Below are 23,691 nucleotides of genomic sequence, written 5' to 3'. Positions count from 1 at the left end.
ATATTTTCCTAACAGAATCTATTGACTGATTTCAGCCAGATGTTTCATTAAAATCTGCAATGACAAACTTAGTTCACTAACAGGAAAGATGTGCTTTTAAAGATAATTAGGTTTTTTTTTTAAGCAGATTAATTTTGTGAGGTTGAAAATAGGTCAATTTGCTCTTAGAACTGATTCATTATGATCAGTTTGAGACTGTTTCGTGCTCTCAAAGAGTTTTCTGAGGTTTTGAGCAGAATTTAAAATCAAGGTATGCCAAGAAAGGAGAAGCTTAATCCTATAAGAGATTTAACTGCAGGAAATCATGGAAAGAGAAAACTGTGCCACAGTAGAGGCTTGAAAATTTATGCTTTCAAAGAGCTTTGAAGATGAAGATCCAGATATATCTAATATTAAATAATAAGCTTATAGTCAAATTTTAAACACTTAATTACACTTAACTTCACATATTTCAAAAGTCAAATGAAAACATTCCCAAAAGCTCTGCAAAATTGTGTTTAATTGTTCGAACAATTGAAGAATTATATTAAGAAACATGACTGTTTAAAGAAACCAAGTCAGTTCTTTTTCATGAATATTATAGCATAAACATATAAAAAAAGTCACAGGATCAGTTGGAGTAGTGCTGATTCATAAACACTGCCGAGGCAAATTAAAACAGGGTGACAGTAAGGGCACGTCTACACTGCATTGTAAGCCCAGAGTTCAAACTCAAGCTCAAACCTACCTTCGCTTCCATCTCCACATAAATCATGCTAACCCAAGGCTCAGACTTAGAGTCCCAGTACCCCGTGAGGATGGACGGTCCAAGCCTGAGTCAAGCTGGAACCTAGCATTCAAGTCCTATTGCAGGGGGAGGCAATCTATGGAACGCGTGCCAAAGGCAGCACGTGAGCTGATTTTCAGTGGCACTCACACTGCTGGGGTCCTGGCCACTGGTCCGGAGGACTCTGCATTTTAATTTAATTTTAAATGAAGCTTCTTAAACATTTTAAAAAACTTATTTACTTTAATACAACAATAGTTTATAGAAAGAGACCTTCTAAAAACGTTAAAATATATTACTGGCATGCGAAACCTTAAATGAAGGCTCAGCACACCACTTCCGAAAGGCTGACGACCCCTGCCCTATTACTTTGCAGTGTAGATGCAGCCCCACTGAACACATGCTCTGGGAGTCTGTCAAAAATAGTCCACAATCTTGTGGGCTGACTTTCTTTGTATTCTGGACAGTCAAGTTTTCCCTCACCGCACCATGAACAAAAAGCTCAAGTGGCCACATTTTGAGAGTACGCTAGAAAGCCTGGGATATGGACGGTTGGACTCAGACCTACATAACTCAGTGTTGATGCTGTAGCCCCACGTTGGGACTCTGGGTTCAACAATTCCTAACCTGGGGTTACAAATGAGTGTAGACGCTCAAGCCCTAGATTAACAAATCCAGGGTTTACTAACTTGAGTTCTACTAACCCTAGGCTTTAGCCGGGGAGGATCCCGAACCCCAGGCTCTAACCTAAGCCTCGACAGCTACATTGCAGTTTTATAGCTCTGCAGCTTGAGTCCCAGGAGTTCAAGTCAGCTAACACAGGTATTTAATTGCAGTTGAGACATTCCCTAAATCTCTTCATTAATCTGCATTACTTAACTATGTGAAGTATCTTAATAACTTTTTATTTCCACCTTATAATTTTAATGTTATTGAAATCTTCTCCACCTATGTAATAGTTTACATGCCCTCGCCCATCCGCCAAACAAATGAAGTTAATCACAGTTTCAGCAATGTTGTATTTAATACTGTGTTACTTTTCTGGCATCTATTTCAGTTTTGTGTTCACAGCTCATTGTCCCCATTGCCCATCTTCAGTGTTTCTCTCACGGCCCTCTCAGCTCCATAACATTTAATACAAAATATCCACATGTACTGCATTTAGTTGTTTTTATAAGATACTCATAAAATAAATACTGATGTGCCAGTTTTGCTGACAAAAATTAATGAAGTGCTGGGTTCTTGGGAGCAAGGGACTGTGGAGTAAAATGGTAACTTCTAGAAGGAAGGATGGATCCTCTAGAATACACCTGAAATCAGACTTTAGTAACACTTGCTGTGGAGGAAGTGCAAGACTGATGATATTTCGATTGACATACCAGTTAGCTAAAGGCAACGTGGACTGATTTAAAAATCACCAAGTGGAAAGCTGTGATTTAAATCAGCAATTTTAATCAACTTATCCATTTGTACTTCAGTTATTTTCTCAAGAAAGGCATATTCTCATTGGCTGATATATCACTAAAATATGTTGATTTACAACTAAAGAGTCTTTACAATAGATTTGGTATATTTTGTGCTACCTAGGAAGACAGATTTATTTAAGCAACTATATAGCTTAATATTTTCAGATTCTTATAAAAACTGTACATTTTTAGTATGTTAGAGAATGGTGAATGATACATTGATATATTTACTAGATAATTAACTTTTTGCTCATGATTTGTGTCAAGCTGCATTAGGATGGTAAGTGGAATTTAATTAAACACAAAACAGCCTACAAAATTTATTTTAAATTAAACAAAACAACTTTAAATGTTTTGGATAAACTTCTCTTATAACGTTTCCCATTTATAACTAAATGATTTATTAAAACAGAGGGATTAACTGTAGTCAGCAAATTAAACTGATATTTAAGGTCAGCCTGAAAAAATTTTTCAAATATGCCTAATTTAAAAGACACTGGATCTTAAATTCCTAGTTTACACTTCAAAATAACTTCGGCATAACTATGTCACTCAGGGGTGTGAATAATCCACTCCTCTGAGCGATGGAGCTATACTGACTTCAGTGCCACTGTAGACAGAACTATGTTGGTGGGAGAGCTTCTCCTGTCAACACAGCTACAGCCGTTCACGGAGGTGGAGTTAAGCCAATGGGAGAGCTTTCTCCCATTACCTTAGAACATCTTCACCAGACGCGCTACAGTGTGCAGCTGCACCAATGAAAATTTCTAGTCCAGATCTGCCCCATGTCTCTTAGGATACTTAGGCTGACCTATTGTGCTATACTGATAAAGCCTGACTTCAAAAGTTAGATTCCCCACCCCGTAATTCTCTTTATGCAGAAACTCAGCCTTTGATGCCAAGTTTACGATAGATGCTTCAGCATTAATTTATCATATTTATTTAATTAATAAATAAACTGGGGAATGGGCCACCAAAATACCCAAAGAGAACCTGCTTCAATACAGAAATAAAACCCCCTCCAACTGCACACTCCTAGTTGTCACCTACCACCGCATACTGGAACCAATACAGAGTATCAAACACCTACAATCATATGCAGTGGGGACCCCATCTAGGAAAGATTTCTATCAGAACCGCCACTTCTGGACTATGACAAACTATGTCCTAATATCTCCAAGATCAGCAGCGAGCCCCTCACAGACTAGGACATAGTACCTCAAAGTAACACAGAACCCTATGAGGATAACAGATGCAAAATCAGCAGACATCTCCTCTGCCACAGTGATCAAACTCCCCCCTCCCGCACACACACACATACTTTTCAAGATCCATGGTCCAACACATGCCTATATCAGCACATGGTAGTACACAGAGTGAGGTACAAGTGCCCCAATAGCAGCTGTGTGTGTGAAACCAGACAATCACTATGCTTGTGAATGAACACACACAGGAAAATGAAAAAAGGACAACCACCACCTCATCTGTGGGAGAACACTCATCACAAAGCGATCTCTCTGTATCTGAGCTATCAGTTCTCATCCTCAAAGGAAACCTGCAGAACACGTTCAAAAAATGAGCCATTGTGATAGACTGTACCCCTGTATTTAAACTTTGCACACTATTGTAATAATCTTTGTACAAAATATGCCTTTTGAGGGATCATTTGAGAACTCAATTTGCTGGTCATTATTGTTCTGGTAAAATATGTGTAGCAACATTGTATGTACATGTGACATTACTGACACAAACTGTGACAATATAGATCATTGATGCAACCAAGGTCCGACAGTTGCACCAAATTTTGTATAAAGGAAGTTAAGTAAGGTGTCTATGGAAAGGTTGTAATTTGCTGGTTATGATTATGCTGTCTGTATGTGTTATCATTTTCGTATTTTAAGTTATGAATATTGGCTATGTACTTGTATCTCAATGTGTTTGGTTTTAAGTAGCATCAGTGAAGCATTTGGTCACCTTCTTGAGAAAGGACCATTTTGAGTAAATGCCCAATCAAGAAACATTTAACTGGCAATGGAGTTTGGGAGACGCTAATCCACATCTGAGCTTTTCTGAGAACGTTCAAACTAACATGCAAACAATGGCATCGACCTGCAAAAAGCTGAATCACTCATGGACATGTGACTTGCCCAGGTGACTACAAACTCCCATCTTGTTGCTGATTTTGCATAGAAGAACAAAGGGATTTCCACCCACAAAAGAGAATATAAAAGTCCCTGGAAGCCTCTCCATTTTGTCTTCAGCTGGCTCAAGAGATGGCCTCTCCATCCTAAAGAGATGCCTGAAAGAAACTGGTACAGGAGTGTGAGCAATTGCTGGACCTGGACCATAAACCACAATGTTGGTCTGAAAAGGACTGGGCTCAGACTAGGAAGGAGTCTAGTCTGTGAAAGAAGCTTATTGGGACATCTCTGAGGGTGAGATTTACCTGTATTCAGTTTCCTGTATTAGCCTTAGACTTGCGTGTTTTGTTTTATTTTGCTTGGTAACTAACTTACTTTGTTGTATCTGTTATTACTTGGAACAACTTAAATCCTACTTTTTATACTTAATAAAATCACTTTTGCTTATTAATTAACCCAGAGTAAGTAATTAATTCCTGGGGGAGGAAACAGCTGTGCATCTCTCTCTGTGTTATAGAGGGTGGCCAATTTATGAGTTTACCCAGTATACGCTATACAGAGTAAAACAGATGCATTTGGGGTTTAGGCTCCCAGAAATACTGAATACTGGGTTCTGGGAAAGTCCCTGTTAACTGAGAAGCCCCTGGGGTAAGTGAATCTTAGTTTCTGTAAACTGCAGGGGGGTTTGGCCTAACCTTTTGGTCTGTGCTCTAGCCAACTGGTGTGTCTAGCTCAGCAAGATGGGAGTGGAGGAAAGCGTTCTCTGGCAGGGTGGTTTGTCCTCAGTGGCATCCCAACACATCTAGTGACAGTCTTGAGGGAGTCTCTGTGACCAAACTTGGCACAGTAAAGTTACAAGATTCCACTGTACGATGTTACTAAAACATGTGTTTTGGGGACCCCCTGAATGTAATTCAGGCTCGTGAGAGCTTAGGTGTGACTGGCAGGCTATAAGTGCACTTGGACACAGCTGGGAGTAATTTACATGCTGTAAGCTGTTTGTGAACAGTCCTGACGGGAGGTTACAGCAGTAAAACAGTGGAAAGGGCACCCCAGTGTAGAAGGCAGAGGTGGCACAGCTACTCACTAGTCTACATTGTACCGTGGCACAGCCATAACTTTGCCAGACACTAAAAATCATGCTCTGAATAGAGCCACTGGATTTATGGCTTATTACAATTACAAACAATTTCTTCCATCTAGTATTTAGCTGTAACACTGAGAAAGTTTCCCAGACCTGAAGAAGAGTTCTGTGTAAGCTCAAAAGCTTGTCTCTCTCACCAACAGAAGTTGATTCAATAAAAGATATTACCTCACCCACCTTGTTTCTCTAATATCCTTGGACCGACACAGTTACAACAACACTGCATACAACAAAATACAGTGTCATTTTTATGTTAAAAAACAAGGAAGTCAGAGCAGATACATACATCATTTTCTTTTATCAGAACTTTTGTCAGGTACAAAAAAAGCTTTTAGATTTTCTTCCTAGAGTGTAAAATATAAAATAGCATATTAAAAAAGTAGAAGCTGATGCATTCAAGGCAAGCCTTGTAATGCTGCTTTCAAAGCACAAAACTGTACCTCAAAAATTCTCAATACAAATAATGGACTTTTATTGTTCATTTACTGCAAGGTTAGGCAGCCTGATATGACAGATGGACTGTCAGCCTCTAACTAAACCTCCACACTCCATTATAAAAGGAGTGGAAATTCTACTCATAAAATGTTAATAATCTGACATGATTAAGTGCAAAATACTTGAGAGAATTCTACTTGTTTTTTTAAGACCTATGTTAATCAGAAAATTCCAGAAACAAACCACTAGCGCTCACAAAGCTTCCAAACTTAAAACAACATCTAACTGACATTACCTTAAAAGAGTTGCACAACAATAGAAGGTGATTTTGTAAAGGTCCAGTATTAGAGGAAAGTGATACTTTAACCAATATCCTGTTTTGCTCGATCAAACCATACAGGACAACAAAGACCATGTGGAGTTCTCTAACTAATCATAATTATTCCAAGAAGGCCAAAGAAATCAGTATCACCCTACACTAGCATTTTTTTAGGTCACAAGGTCAAGAAATCATTTTGTCACAGTTAAAAAATAAAATGCCTTCAATTTTTTTTATTAGGCAATATTTAACATTTTATTATGAAATGTTTATGCATATAACAGAATTGCACTGAGAATTTGCACATTTCACTTTGCTTGACACACATTCAGTGAACAAGAGAACACAATGTTAACCACAACATTTCAATTTACAAAAAACATGGAGAAACACCCAACAATGCATATTTTTACCTCTCTTGACACACACACGGCCAATAGCATTATTGGAAGGTACAAGTAGAAGTGCTAGGAAGTGGCTAGATTTTAAGATTTCCTGACTAGTGTAGCTAATTTCTCGACTTTACCATTACATTAATGTGAGTTTTTTAATTCTGTATTTATTATATGGCTACACATATCCTTTTGCGACTGCATATGTCAGACAAAATGCATATTATTTTCTTGAATCAATATAAAAAAGCAATGGAATTTAACATGTACACTAGGCTGCTGTCCCTTCATGTTACTGTTTATGCACTAATTTTTGCCTCTCTCTGTCCTCAATTCTGTGATGTACTGAGCACTTGCTGCAAGATAGCTGGCATCTACAACTCCCACCAAAATCAATTTGAATTTAAGATGCACAGCACGCACCAGGACTGTGCTTTCAGCACCTATTACAACAGTCCATTAATAAAGATCACCCTTTTGTTAGGCAAATCCTTTCTAATTTCAAACTTCTCAATCAAATTTGATATGGACATTCATAAAGTGATACAAAAGAATGCTTTATCATATACATTAATTGGAAAAAAGCACAAAAATGCAATTTTAATTGAGAAATCAGATACACAGAAGACAGGAAATTCAAAACGTAGCAGCAATTCACTTTTTTACTTATTTTTATGGTATACATTTAACAAACAGCTACACATTAAGAAAACTTTACAAAAATTGTGTGCATCTGCTTTCCCAGGGTAATTTCAAGTAAAATTTCACTAGATTTTTTCCCCTCACTATTGTCTCCATTACGGTAATAGAAGTCTGGTAGATTTTGTGCTTGAACTTGAACCTTCTGATGATTATTTTGCAAGGCTGCATTTGAAACACACGTTTAAATAAGAAAAACAGGCATTAAAAATAGTTCCACTTACACGCACAGTGCCTGTGACAGATGGCTATGCCTGTACACTTGAGCTATAGTTTTGCATTGTACTTCTGAACATGTTTTAAAGAGGGCTTGTCTACACAGCAAGTTTAGTGTGCAGCAAGCCAGCAAGTGAATCTACAGCTCATTAGCTTGCCATGCACTAACTTGTCATGTGGCCCCTGCTATGGCTGGGTAGAAGTTCCATAGCGTGCTTTGACATACATCATCGCAACAGTATGGCAAAGTGCTTTACGGCAGTTACGGAACTGTTAGTGCGCCATAGTGGGTCCATATGGCGAGATACTGTGCTGTAGATTCACATGCCGGCTTGCAGCTCACTTAACTTGCTGTGAACAAAAACCCACAGAAATGTTTCTACTGAAAGTACCTAGCATAAGAGCAATGGCCCTCACTAATGCCTTTGGGTGCTACCATAACAAATGATTAAATAAACTACAAGAAAACATTAAGATTGACGTGATAAGCTTCAAGAGATTGGAAATTTAATTTTAACAACCTTAATTCTGCACATGGAGTGTATATATTAAATAGTCTGATTACATGTTTCTACAGCCATGTAAGGTGCCTCTTAAGATGCGCAATAAATGAATTAGGTACATCTCTTACCTCGGAATGACAGACAAAAGTAGTACAAACAGTGCCTGAGTGCAATCAGCAATTGTTTAAAGCTAAATGCAGACAAAACAGGCACAATGCTGGCAAAAAGTAATAAAGCCTTCAGTGAAGAAGCCAATGCTTTACCTCCCTGTCACCCATCATCTTATGAAAACTGTATGCATGGAATCTTGGCAGCCCTTTCAGACTCCACTAATAATGGATACCCAAATAGTAACAGCTAAAAAATGCCCCCTTCCCTCCACAGATATAGCAATTTAGCCACATATTTTCGACTGACAGACAGTCTCGACTATTCCCATACATAATATCCAAAAATGAACAGACAATGAAAAAGATCTAGCTGATTTAACATGCAGCAGTAATACACTCTGCTAATCAACACAGGTTCCCAATTAATGACTCGATTGAATTCAAGGTCTTCACCTTGATTTTTAGAACTACCAACAGTTAGAAATTGTTTATTTTAAGAGCCCGCTTCTCCCTCCAGAGGAAGATCCACATTGTTGGCCGTGCCCTTCAGGAAAAATGGGACCAGGACTAGACAGAGTTGGGAAACAGAGCCTTATTGGTTCATGGCTGTAAACACTCTTAAAACCCAATAACCAACCTTCAGAACAAAATACAGGACTCAAACCATTGCCAAAGTTTCCCTGCATAAAAGTTTAATGGTAAAAATAATACATCAATGCCATGCCAAGTCCCTATTGCATTAATCAGGTTCAAGTGCCCATTACAAATTAATTTAATATTTATACTGACCTGATTCAGAGCAGGGACTTGAACCTGGCTATCCCACATCTGAAGTGAGTCTCCTAACAACCAGGACATTTGTTATGATAGGGTGGGTCTCCCATTTTCTGGGAGGTGGGAGTAGGGGAAGTGATTTGTCCCGATATGGAATAGGAAAATTTTGCAAATCTTGAAAATATTACAGGATGGGAAAAATATTTCCCACTTAGCTCTATGCTAGTGAAATATAAGTTATAGTAACAGGAAATTCTTCTGACTAAGCTGGAAGGGAAGAGAGTCACAGTTCGAGGCAATGGAAAAAAGATACAAAAGAAAATATAGCTTTCAATGACCATGCCCACTTTTACTTGCCCCAGAACCAGACTATTATTGGGGATTCTGCATTAATTTATTTAAAGCCCCAGTTTCACACCTCTGTAAATGCACAGATGAACTGTCAATGGTAATACTTACATTCATTTATCATCAGCACTTCAATGAATGCACTAGCCTGCCAATCAAGGATAATGTTAGTTAAATGCAGAAAGAATAAGTTGCCTTACCGTACACATGGTATTTTCAGTAATAATTAGGGTGAAATCCGATGAAAACTCAAGATCCGGAATGGATGTTGTGTGACAGTCTATACGCTATCAAAAAAGTGAAATATCAATTTTGACATTAAATAGTTTAATCAGAATTAAAAAATACATCTCAGATGAACTTAACTACATCCCCCTTAAAAAAAATAAAATAAAATAAAGACTACTTATAGTACACTACTGATTCAACTCATCAGTTGGAAAGAGTAAAACAATGCTACGTATTAGAGTTTTCAAAAAAACACAAAACTTTTATAATATATTAAGCAATATTTGTGCAACCCACAAAGATATGTCAACAACAATCGTTCCCAAACATTTAAACTTAACAAAGAAGGAAACTAAATAAAAGTTGGAATACGGAGCCTTTCACTATTGGCTGAAATCTTGTTAAGGCTGGTAGTGACGTAGCCTATACCCATTTGGATGTCTTGGCCAACAGTAACCTAAGCTGAATGCGTTGCTGGTTTCAGTATCTCTCTCCATGGACATTTGCCCATATCTCAAAGAACTTATTAATTGGCACCCATGTTGGCAGGTTCAGCAGAAAAAGAATGGTTAACCATGGAGACTTCTACTCTCCAAACTTTGAAAAGACAGTCCTCCAGGTTACAATTGAGGAATGGTGACTTGGCCTAATGGGGAACCTGCGTTGTAGCTACCTGCTATGCTGTATGCATACTGTGAATTAAACATTTGAAAAATAGTAAGAAAACTCAGTACCATTATTAACAGGGCCTCATTACATATTCAATCTTGTCATAGCTCGGAAAATACCTCACTATTTCTGCATCATATGGATTCTTTTGATTTGCTTCCTTACAGAAAATTCAAAATTTGTGCAGCACGGCCAGCACATTTTAGCTAAGAATGAATGATAACTGAATATTTTACTGAGTTTAAAAAGAGTACACTTCTAATGCCTATACTCTTCATAGTTTAGCTGTAATACTCAAACATTTCTCAATGCTGTACACCCTTTATACTTTTTCTGAACCCAATTCTAACAGGCAATACTCAAAATTAATGAATAGCTAATGTGAGGAAAGTGTACTAAACTATTTCCTTTAATAATCTTATGATGAATAGGAACATTTTTATAATTTCCTAGTTATTTTAAATCCATTTATTATGTGGAACAGTTACTGATTAAAATTGTTTATATGTAATGTCATTCTTGCTTCCCTCATTAATTATACTACAGCTTGTGCAATGAACACTAAGAAACAAAGGAGCTCAAGATTAATGGATTTATTTTAAAAAGATATTGTTACTAAAAATTATGTAAAAAGAATAAATTTAAACTGTAAAGAAGTTTTCATATTATATTGGAGCTGTATGATGACAGGCCTATTTTATGAATGGATACTCTGGCTGACTTATACAGCTCAGACAATGATTGTCCCTAAAGGTATACATTAAAGAGAGCTTACTGCACTATTTGATACAGTAAATACATATTTAACTTTAAGACTAGTGTGTTCAGTAATATGACAGAAATAGTGTTAGTGCTATATTATAGGTAGAGTAAGGAATAGCACCTACAGTTAAGACACTACCTATTAAAAGACCCTGTTTTCAGTTATGACTTATCCTAAAAGACTGCTCAGGCTGAAGTTTTCCATAACAGGTGTCTGATTTGTCCACCTTAAACATTGCTTCAATGGTTTCAGTAAAAAGCACCAGTACCTCCATCTTTTGGAGCAGGAAACTTGGTAGGGGGAGCGGTGGCCTTTGTATCAAGGATATGCCTTTTGTTAACCATGTAAAAATTCACCCAAATATGCCAAAATTATAAACTTTGGAATAAATCTCACATAGAGACTTGTTAGAGTTCGGTAGCTAAATTCTCCAAAGATTCTGTCTGCACTGAGCATGCTGTATCCCCACAGATTCCTAACACTGACCAAACTGCACCATCCTCACAGAGCAAGCTCCACCCTAGATTGCAGAGGTAAAGTTGGCCTTTTTGACACAGCTCCTCATGTGAGGTGCTGCCAGGCACAAGAACTGAGAGTGAAGGGATAGCCTCTCCTGTGCTATCAATGCCCCCTTCTTCCCTCCTCCCCTCAGCTGGTGCTGGGAAGGAGGAGGAGGAGGAGAAGGAGCAAACAACCACATTGGAACGCAGAAGGGTGAGGACAGGAACAGGAGTTGGGGTGACATAAGCAAGATCAGAGAAGGTCTAAAAACAGTAAGAAGGGGAAGGTCAGGAACAGGAAGGAGGACAAGAGCGGGGTCTAAACCACTAGAGAACACTCCCCTAGAAAACCTAAAATTGAACCCAATATTCCTCAAGCCTCAATATTCCTCTACTGTCTAACAAATAACTGTGAAACTCACTGGCAAAATGTGTCTCCATCCCCCTTTTGTGGTAGGTTTAGAAAAGAGAACAGCCTTCTATTACTACCAGCTATTCCATTAGCTCAAGTGACAGATGAGCCATGCTGCAGATCTAAAGATCCCAACCCTGCTAATGATACATGCGTGGGTCAGAATGGTTCTACAGAATGTAGTTATAAGAGGTCAGGAAGTTACATCCCAAAGTACTACATAATAAGAACATTAGCTTGCAAAATCAAGAACTCTAAAGTCAGGAAATGCCAGAAATAAGGCAGGAAGAGAAAGGACAGGCTAATGCTTACAGCAGTTCAGTGCTGCCATGGAGAATTGGATTCTATCCCTGCCTCTGGCACAAAGTTCCTGTGTGATATTGGGAAAATACACTATCAGGAATAAGGCACTGCAGCAGAACTACTCTTCAGGCAACCTAACAAGTGCAGTTGGCCTGTAGTAGGCTGCCTAACTGGCTATATTTCCTGAGTGGTTGGAGCCTAGCTCTCAAGCCCAGAAGCAGCAGCTGTGATAGCTCCTCCACTTGCTTCTGCTTGTTCCCAACCATACTCCTGCCTTGACTCACTACAGGTAATCTTTGACCCTTCAAGCTGGCATCTGGCCTCTGACTCCAGCTCTGATCTTGGGCTCCAATTCCTGGCTACTGATTCCTGCTCTGATTACTAGGCTGACTGTCCACATCCCAGTCTCCGACACACATGAACCAAAATGTTCATAGGTGGCCATTGTGTTATCCAGACAGAAACACCTGGAGTTTGATTTGCAGAAGTGCTGAGCACTCAACTGCATCAGCAGGAACTCTGCTCTGGAGCTATGAAGTGTGCTATAAAATGCTAAATACTCTGCAAAAAATCTAGCCCAGGGCTTCTCAATCTGGGCACCCAAAGTTAGTGGACACTATAGACAATTTTGGCTTCAACTAATACCCGAGTTTCCTCGTGTGTAAAATGGGCATAATACCACCATCTCCATCTCACAGGGATGTTGAAAAATTCAATAATATCTGTAAACACCAAGCAACGAGGACGATAGCAGCAAAGAAAAGCCCAAGTGGAAATTAATAATTCTGTATTCAGTGCAGGGTCTGGAGCAGCAAATAAAGCATGGGAACACACAGAATAAGGAGAATGGAATTAAATATTTAATAGCTGTTTATTCAGTGAGAAATCTCTTTCCTGGGCACTGAATGAGGCAGGTGCTCAAATAGCACATGATCAAGTAATCAAAGACTGTCTCCTGGTGCAAGTACAAAAGGGGAGCAATTAAAGGCTGCACTGGCAACTGGCATTTCCTAACTTTTGAGCGCTTAATTCTGAAACCTTAGCCTTTTTACCTTTGTTTTCCTGGATGTTATTACATACACATCCCCAACATGATATTGAGACATATGGCTGTATAAAACTGGCTTAGGCAATGTATTTTGGGCTGTTGTGGAGCTGCCCATAGTTCCATGTTAATTTTGAGTTGGGAGCATACCAGCACATTCTGAAGTCATTGCTAAATCATCTTGGATAGGTTATAACTCAGTAAGTATAACACTTATAATCAAGACCGACAGACCATTGGCCATATTTTAACCTCTGACAAAGTTTATAAATACAAGATACATTCATCTCCTATCAAATACAAGGTTAAGCTAGGGGAGCCTTGGGCACTAAAAGTATTTGGACAGAATTCCTTTACAGAAATAACTATCCAGGGAAATTAGAGGAGAAATTAATCGACATTGGTTTTAAGAGTTCAAATATTTGAAGGAAAGACAGAAACAACTTTTAATGAAAACAGAGAACATGGACCTAGTTGGATTGTCTTCCCTCCTTACAATCTTAAAATTTCTTGCTGAAGTAAAGCCTCTTTTCTCCAGGATGGAGGGGAAAAAAAACCAAGAAGGGATGGATAGTATTTCACCAAAGCTCTCCAGTTGCCCACAGACAAGCCTGTTTTATCTACACCCTTCTTTCCTGGCAACCCTTTCTCCTACTGAGGTGGCTTGAACGGTATGTGCAATTCAGTGCACACCTTAAAATTTCAGACAAGTGAGCATTCTAGAATTTAACCTCAGCCAGAAGACATACAATATTAAATGACTCAGTATGAAATAAGAATCACAATATCTGTTTACAATGAAAGCTATTTACTTTGTAATCACTCTTATCCTTTGCACTGTCACTATGAAAAGACAGCACAATCTGGTTCTCAGGAGAACCTGAAGATATAAGCTGACCGGAAAGTCAGAAATTTGTAGCAAATTAAAGTTGCAAAATTATATAACCACTTTATTTCCTCTGTTCTGGCGGGGCAGAAGAAAGACCTGGATTTAGAGGAAAAAAAGTTTAAAGATTATTACTTTTATATATCAGGAGCCAGAAGTTCCTAAACGGACTTTAGAATCTGCACTTAGTTTTTGATATTTAAAGTAAGTCATTTTAATGCTGTAAATACCTTGTTGCATTTGTTCCAGGATTTCTCTAGATTAAATATGCTTTATTAATATTTTCCATATTAAAAATAGTTGTTTGAGAATTTATCAATGGAAATAAAAAACCTGAAGAATGCATTTTTAGTGTGCTTTTATTTTAGAGAGGTATTTGGTACAGTACCTTAATGACACTGGCTTCAGATATAAGTGTGCTTGGATCCACTACCTCCACAACAGCTTCTGGAATTACAGCCTTCTTCATGCAGGACATGTTGAAGCCATACACATCATCCCAGAAAGCTAGTCTATCTGCATGTTTATTCTTATCACCTATAGCCACCAGGCTAATGGTGCAGATGTCTGGATAGACTGTAACAAACAAAGGACTAGAGGTGAAAAAAGAATGAGAATTCAGATGCTCTTTTATGTTTTATAAATGAACAACAACAAAAAAGGAACTGATTTTAGTGCTTGCACAGGGATCCAACCAACAAACAGTTTCATAGGCTGAAGTCCTTTTAGCCACAGAATATGGATAGGCTAGACCAATGGCTCTCAACCTTTCCTGACTACTGTGCCCCTTTCAGGAGTCTGACGTGTCTTGCGTACCCCTAAGTTACACCACACTTAGAAACTACTTGCTTACAAAATCAGATATAAAAAATACATAAGTGTCACAGCACACTATTGCTGAAAAATTGCTTATTTTCTAATTGTTACCACATAATAATAAAATTAATCAGTTGGAATATAAATATTGTACTTACATTTCAGTGATCATATATCAAGCAGTATAAACAAGTCATTGCCTTTATGAAGTTTGCCCCACACTACCATGGCAACATGTCTCAAAAGAAGATACCTCTATGGTTGAGCCATGCTGCCAGGATACGGAGGCGAAACATTCCATGGAGAATGCCTTGGACCATAGGGCATTCTTCGGCTTTTATGCTGAAACTACCCATAAGTGAGTATACCAAAGCGTGAAAATTTACCAGGCAGTTACTAGCCAAAGGCCTTTAGGAAAGCTGAAGAAAGCCTACTAGCAATGTCAAAGGGCAAATCCCTCATGAAACGTCCTCCACCAGAAAGGGGAAGAATGACCTGATGCCTATTGCAGTGATGCCTACTGCAGCGCTATCTTTTATATCAGCTTCTGGCTCATAGATGTTTGATGGCATTTTTAAGAAATACCTTCTGGCTGCTGGAACGGAGGAGGAGTTCTCTCCTCCTTCCTATCTTCAAGAAATCTCTTTCCTACGCACACTACATTTGGGACTCTACCACTCCCCAACTTCCATTTGTGATTGCTCCTTTCCCATGAATAGGACCAGCACCTGTCTCTGCTTATTGCTTTCTCAAACAGCAGTGGGTGACTGACACTCTTGTTTAACAGTTCACCAGTTTCACTGTGGGAGGGCATGGACCAGCATTCACATCGCACTTCCTGCCAGCACCTGCCCCAAGCTGGAAAAGCCAATGATCCAACCAGTGGACTGCATCTGATGATGAGTCCTGGTCATGTGCCGCTTGAAGCACACTGCACATATGCTAAGAAATGAAACTGGTCCTGTGGCAATTTCACTCGGTTGTTGACCGGAAAAGTTGTGAATTGCAGTAGCACTGGATATCGCAGTCTGCAGTCTTTGGAGAACAGCACTGCATCAGTCGGAAGGTTATCCTCACATTGGAATTAAGTTAAAATAGCACCTTACCTTTTGCAGAATAGATGGCTAGGATTCTCCCCACAGGGAAGTTTCCTACTTGCCACTGGTGAGATGTTAAATCTTTATTGGAGGATTTATCATTAATACATACACACACCCAGACATTTTTTTTTGTCTAAATATAAGTAGTAAGCACATTGCAGGGCACTTTACCATTTTAATGTTTTTACAGCGAAGTGCGGCAAAAGGTAATAAAAATCAAACTAGGTTTCTCTTTTCTTTTCCAACATCTGGTTAACTGTAAAATTGATTTCTTTTTCAATACTTGAAATTTTAACTTTATGAGAATGAGCATGATGGAATCAGTGAGAGGCAGGGGATGTATAGGAAGACAAATATACAAAGATTATATAATTTTTCTTTTTAATACACTGAAGTGAGAAAATAGTAGAATTAGGGAATCTCAGGGTTGGAAGTATCGGGGTAGCCGTGTTAGTCTGGATCTGTAAAAGCAGCAAAGAATCCTGTGGCACCTTATAGACTAACAGACGTTTTGGAGCATGAGCTTTCGTGGGTGAATACCCACTTCCTCAGATGCATGTCAGGGTTGGAAGTGACCTCAGGAGGTCATCTAGTCCAACTCCCTGTTCAAAGCAAGACCAATCTCCAGACAGACTTTTGCCCCAGATCCCTAAATGGCCCCCTCAAGGATTGAACTCACAACCCTGAGTTTAGTAGGCCAATGCTCTAAACCATTGAGAGCTATCCCTCCCCCTGAATAATTTGTCACCCCAGATGAGACTTGACTCTACAATCCCCGGCTTAGAAAGCCAATGCCTTATCCATTAGTTGACTGAAGTGCAATAGTAAACTGAAAGGTACTTCCGTGCAACAAAAGCAGGTTTATTCCAAAGGAAGTCCCCCTTAGTTTAACCAACCAACCAAACAGAAAGGCATCTTTGCTAAAGAAGTCACACTCTTTCATACAAAATATTCAGTAAGAAAGCATCATCGTTGACAATTGCAAAAAAGTTCTACATAAATAAACAAGCACGTTGTAATATTCTTAACATATTTCTGGCTAGCTCTTTTAAACAGCATTAATTAACAACACCTCATTGATCAGAAGACTATCATGCCCACTGTACAGATGAGGAAACTGAAGCAAAGCTATTGACTTTTTCCAAGACAGGACTCTGATTAACTCACCAGGAAAAAGGCAACATGATGAGAGATCAAAGGGCAGCAGCCCAACATGTACCATTTGCAACAAATCATTTGCTTTCCACACACCTGACAGCTGTCACACAAAACCAGCATCTGGCTTGTGAGTGGTTTCCTGGAGCAAGCGACAAGGGGCTACAGTTTCTCAATACTCCCCTGTTGCTTGTCTGTGCCAGAGTGTCTTACAAACTGCATTTTGCTAATTTTTGCCTCCCAGCATTCCAAGCCGCCTCTTGGATCACAAGGGACACCCCAATGAGAATGCAGACTATGTAATAACTAATTCACAAAGCAAGCAAAATGTCCTGAATGTTACTGCTGCTCCACGAATTGGCTAATAAGGTTTGCAGGAAGGGTTCCAAAACAATTAGGAATTTTGCTTCCAGGGCTGGCAGAGGAAGGGAATATTACGATGGTACTCTCAAAATTGTGAGTGTTGGTCAGATCTTGCAGGTCTTAGCAATAGTGTGGTACAGTATATAAGGACATGCTAGCAAGCAAGTGGCACTAGGATTGTAGTGTATGAGGGAGGAAATGACAACCTGCAACAGGCATGTAATACAGTAACTCCTTGTTTAACATTGTAGTTATGATCCTGAAAAATGCAAGCGAAACGATGTTAAGTTAATCCAATTTCCCCATAAGAATTAGTGTAAAGGGGGGGGGTTAGGTTCCAGGGAAATTTTTTTCACCAGACAAGACACACACACACACACACACACACACACACACAGAGTATAAGTTTTAAACAAACAATTTAATACTGGTACACGGCAATGATGACTGTGAAGCTTGGTTGAGGTGGTAAAGTCAAGAGGGTGGGATATTTCTCAGGGAATGCCTTACTGCTGAATGACGAACTAGCAGTTGGCTGAGCCCTCAAGGGTTAAACACATTGTTGTTAATGTAGCCTCACACTCTACAAGGCAGCACAAATGGAGGGAGGACAGACAGCATGGCAGACAGAGACAGACACACACCATTTGTTTGTGAGAGAGGCGCATTGCTCCTTTAAGTCCCTGACCCCACTCTAAGTACATTGCCTTTGCAGGGGGAGGGATAGCTCAGTGGTTTGAGCATTGGCCTGCTAAACCCAGGGTTGTAAGTTCAATCCTTGAGGGGGTCACTGGGGTAAAAATCAGTACTTGGTCCTGCTAGTGAGGGCAGGGGGCTGGACTCAATGACATTTCAAGGTCCTTTCCAGTTGTTCTAGGAGATATAAATACTTAATAATTGGAGGTATACCTTAAATAGATCAGCAAACTGAGACAGCAGCTGCTTCTAGGAAGCTCCCTCTGTCCCAAGCTCCATCATGTGTCCGATGGAAGATGGGATAAGCGGGGAGCAGGGGGACACCCTGACATTAGCCCCCACTCTCCACAGCAAGCAGGAGGCTCTGAGGAACAGCTAGCTCCAAGGCAGAGGGCATGAGCAGTACATAGCAATGTGGTGGAGGGACAGCTGAACTGCTGGGGCAACTGATGGCCTGCTGGGCAACTACCACACAGGGAACGGTGAGCTGATAGGAGGGCTGTTGGTCCACCCTGGTTCCAAGCCCCTAGCTGCAACAGGCTGTTTTTCCTGCAAGCAGTGGACAAGGCAGGTGGCTGCCGAACAATGCTATAAGGGAGCATTGCGCAACTTTAAAATGAGCATGTTCTCTAACTGATCAGCAACAAGACAACATTAACCAGGATGACTTTAAGTAAGGAGTTACTGTACTACCATGATCAAGTCCATAGTTCTGAGCCAGTGTGTCAACAGGAGATGATTTGCCTTGTATGTTAAGCCTGAAATAATATAAGTTTGCCATCCAATTGCTTTAAAATTACTTCCACTGTGTGCCAAACTCCTAAATCAGCTGCAAAACTTCTGATTGATTAGACTAGAGTAAGCTCTAAACAGCAATTGGAGGGTAAACACTAAGTGCCCAAATGTAATCTTTAGTTTATCAATCAAACATGAATTAACAAGCCCTGTAAATAGAGTTAAACAAGACACTGTGCCACAGCCAGGACACATGGGCAAAGGACCATAAACACACGTACCACTGTTTGTAGAACTATTTGCCCTTTTATAATATTGTTCAGACCATAAATAGCAGGAACAGGTACAGCTATGCTTAAATTGTTTTTAATCTTATCCTGCAAATGAGATTTTAACAATTTTATGCAACAACGCAAGACTTAAATTCTCACATTTGATAACAACATGACTTCACATACCCTTATAAAGGGACGTAAATGAATGTTTGACTTACAAATTATCTGTAATAATTACAAATCCAATGGTGGCTATGGATTTATACCATGCTCATCACCATGGTATCTGAGTGCTTTACAAAACTAAGAGCTTTTGCCAGAGATGTAAACATTGATTCTAATACTTAGGAACTTGTGTCATTTGGATGATCTATCAGTTAAAGTCTCTCCTTTCACCCCATTTATCCCATGATTTATAGGAAAGTAGGTCTATAAACATTTAAAATAAGTGGCTTTAATCATATTGGTCAGTTTCACTCCCCATCCTCCTTGTTGTTTCTAAAAATTAAATCCTCCCCAGTCCATCTTTGTCTGACCCACTCCTAACATTTTCCCATCCAATCCTGACATGTCTGTCATTTAGTTTTCTCTGACTGAAGCTATAACTGAATACTTATTCCATCTCACAAATGAAATTAACAAAATGCTGATCGGATAGAAGCACTCAGCAGCCAGCTCACAAATTCATAGCTTTGACATCTGTGTCCTTCTCGACTCACTGCCCAGAAATCATTTGTCATTGGTAACAGCTCACGTGGTGAACAGAGTAAGATGGGAAATCCTTTATCCCTTAGTAATGCCTCACAAATTTCAGGACATTAAAAGGGTAAGACTATAAACCTCAGGGTATATAGGAATAATTCCAAGTGAACAATAATGTGATCTAGTCATGAACAAGCAAACATGACACTCTCCTCCCCACCCCCCATGAAGATTGTGTACCTAGCCCACTCACAATCACTTTGTATTTCATCCAAATATATGGGAAAATACATGCCTAATCAAGAAAAAAAGTTATGTATAATGAACAGATAGGCATTGTGTAACAAGAAATTTTCATTCCCAAATAAAGGTATTATGTTCTATACACACTGAGACACCTTGGCATCCCAACATTCACCACTGTCATGTAATTAGGATATTTGTACAAAGTATGCCTCGTGAGGTATCATTCTAAAAGTCTTGATCTGCTAGACATTAATATCTCGTTGGATTGTATGTGCTATTGTCGTATGTGAAGTTATGAAGTTTGGTTATGTATGTGTTACTGAAACATGTTGCAAAGTTGAAAAGCTGCTTGTGGGGGTTTTGAGGTATAACAGTAAAAAGGCCAAACAATATTGGCTTATTGAGGAAATGCACACAAGCACAAGGATTACCCCAGGAACTGTGTATAATAAAGAAACCTCTCAGAGATAGTGCTACACAATGAGAACTCTTTGACCCAGGTCACAGCAGAAGAGCTTTCCAGGAAGTAGAAGGAAGATATAAAAGGGAGAAAATGACATCATGATGGGACCTTACTCTCCCTACAACACCACACCTGGAAACACCTGAGGAATAAAGACTGAATGGGGGAAGTGATGGTCCCAGGCTAAAGCGATTTCTAGCCTGTGTATGAAAACCTGGGAAATCTACGCTAAAAAGCCAAGGCAGCTTGTGCCTTAAGAATCTGCCATCCTGTTTATCGCTCAGGGTGAGAATTTGCTAACCCATATCCTACCTATCTAGTGTGTTAAGCTCAGTTTGCGGTTTTGTTAGCAAACAGATCAAAGCGGATTACCTATCACTTATAATGGCTTAAAATCTCTCTTTTGTACTTATAACCTTGTTTTGTTTTTGTCTAAAACTAGTGTGTAGAAAGCCTAACTTGAGGTAGAATGCTGTGTATATTCCTCTCCACATTAAGGGAGGGAGCAAATTTCACGAGCTTGCGCTGTACAGTTCTCTGGGCAGCGCAAGACAGTATAATTTTGGGTTTACGCTCCAGAGGGGTGTGCATGCCTTAGGAATTTAGCGGAGCCTTCCCATGCAGAGCTGACCTCAGCAAATGCATGCAGCTGCAGATGAGTGTGTCCCTACCTGTATGTTTGCTGGTGAGGAGTTGAGGGCCTGTTACAGCAGTACACTGTAAATGGAACCCAGGCTGGTGGGTCAGTCAGAATCAGTGGTACCCCAGTTCCAGGAGGCACCCCGAGAGGAACCAATCACACACATCAACCCAGATATTTTGAGGAGCTAGTAAAGTAAGTTGGGGCAGCTAGTATCTAACTGATAAAGCATAAAACTGGAGATCTAGAATCCATTCCAGGTTCAGCCTGACTTACTGCAAAAACTATAGACAAGTCAATTTCTTTCAAAGTCAGGGAATTTGACAAAATAGAGACCCTAATACTTATCCACCTTGTAAAGTGGTTAGGGATACAAGAATAAAATATGTTGGAAAGTTCAGGACCTTAATATTGTACCTCTAGCTGAAGGCTAGCCAGAAAGATTCATCCTACAACTGATTTATACTTTTAGCTGTCTGGGTTTGGAAGTGTCTTTAGTTCTACTGCTACTCACATATACTGAAGAGCTGACCTTTTTGTGCTATGGAGAGTAGGGATCTTTTGGTGCCTGAACCCCACCTGCTGGCTGATTTATGGGGTGACATTGGTCTGTCTCAGAGGCATCCTATTCACCTTCCATACCAGCTGGCAGAAGAGCAGTGATTATCAATGCCTAAAGGAAAAAGTATTCTATTTAAAATCTAACTAAACGAGCTGGACAGACAGTGGTTGAATAATATGGAATCACTTTGAGGAAAAAAAGATGAGAGAATTCCTAGCACTGCTGCTGAACCATCACGTTCTGTCCCTTGAGGAAAATGAGGAAGGCTCAGATTTCTAACAATCCTTCCAGCAGTGAGCATGGAGAGCAACCTATTACCTCCCTTTTTCAACATTGATAGTATGCTAGGTTAAATGGGAGGTCAAAGATTTCTTGGTGTTCTAAGATGTGCTTGGAGCAATCGGGGGAAAAAGCATTGCTAAATGCCACTGTTACATTACAGAAAGTCAAAAATCTTTACTATACCTACATTACATATTTCAAGACAAGAACTACCTATTAATAGATATCTGTGGGAAGCTTAACACGATTGGATCCCAATTCTGAATGGAGTTCCTGTGCACTATTGTAAAAGCATTAACTGGAGCAACACTACATATTATTACATTTTTTCTTTAACCCAGGAATACTAATTTCTTGTTTGCCTGTGTAATCTTCAGCTTTATAACTGAATTCCACACATCTCCACAAGAGTGCCTTTTTTCGCTGCTGCGCCTCTAATCGCATGATAGCACATTGCAATCAAACAGTGCACTGCAGTGAGCGCTGTTACAAAGTCATTAATCCAGTCATTAAGTCAGCATAGTGAAACTGAATACAAGCACGGTTAGTACAACATGGAAAAACAGTGTGAACAGCTGCAATAGAAAAGGTCACAATGAAATCTACGAGAGGTAAAAATCTTACATTAATAAAACGTATACAAATGAATAGTCTAGACAACAGTATCATAGGAACAGTATGAAATATTTTAAAGACTTATTCATAGCACCCATTTTATTACTATCAAAACCACATAAATTGCGCAAATTACTCTATCCAACCCACCTCTGTCTTTTCTGTTCTAGAAAAAGAGCACACCTTCCCTGGGATAAATATGCATGTGTAAAAACCCATGAAACAGTGCCACATTTATAATCCCTGCTTTTTTCATAATGTTTCCTGTGCCTGCGAAAGTCTCTATATGTGCCAAGTATATTAACTACTTACCTTAAGACCCAATTTTCCCACCACCATTTCTCTAATTTAGTGCTATATTGCTTTTACTCTGGCTTACACCCAAAAATTAATGCCAACACTTTCAAACTTAATACACAAAATTTGGTTTGCATCTCTTATTTGTTATCTTTGTGGCTCCTTTCTTTTCCCCTTCTAAGTCAGTTACCCTTATTTCCTGTCTAAGTGCCTTAGCATATGGAGTATAGTAACTACTCGCTTAGCGCTGTAGTTATGTTCCTGAAAAATGTGACTTTAAGCGAAACAATATTACACGAATCCAATTTCCCTATAAGAATTAATTTAAATGCGGGGGTTAGGTTCCAGGGAAATCTTTTTCACCAGACAAAAGACTATATAAATATATATAATGTGTACACACACACACACACACACAAAGTTTTAAACAAACAATTTCATACTGTACACAGTGATGATGATTGTGAAGCTTGGTTGAGGTGGTGAAGTCAGAGGGTGGCATATTTCCCAGGGAATGCCTTACTGCTAAATGATGAACTGGAAGAGCTGAGTCCTCAAAGGTCCATGCTTGATCCAAAACTGTCATTTCTTCTTCTGCCCCTTACCCAAATATCCAAACCTTCCT

At 39.3% G+C, this 23,691-nt stretch overlaps 1 protein-coding gene across 4 annotated transcripts in view; it reads right to left on the bottom strand.

Annotated features, from left to right (window-relative positions):
• The window catches only part of PRMT3 (protein arginine methyltransferase 3), a 123,371-nt gene that overhangs the window by 25,955 nt on the left and 73,725 nt on the right, over positions 1–23,691 (bottom strand). For 3 of the 4 annotated variants that reach the window (XM_030560163.1, XM_030560159.1, XM_030560161.1), the window contains 2 exons: positions 14,508–14,695; positions 9,514–9,600 (listed from right to left, as the gene is read on the bottom strand). In XM_030560163.1, coding sequence (XP_030416023.1) covers positions 9,514–9,600; positions 14,508–14,695 — 275 coding nt within the window. Of the gene's footprint in view, positions 1–6,561; positions 7,528–9,513; positions 9,601–14,507; positions 14,696–23,691 lie in introns of those variants that run through there. The other variant, XM_030560160.1, reaches the window with a different exon arrangement.

This window comes from Gopherus evgoodei, chromosome 4 (genome assembly GCF_007399415.2).
Source record: "Gopherus evgoodei ecotype Sinaloan lineage chromosome 4, rGopEvg1_v1.p, whole genome shotgun sequence".
NCBI lineage: Eukaryota > Metazoa > Chordata > Testudines > Testudinidae > Gopherus > Gopherus evgoodei.
Note: the sequence above shows the minus strand (reverse complement) of the source record. Positions and strands in the feature narration are given on the sequence as shown.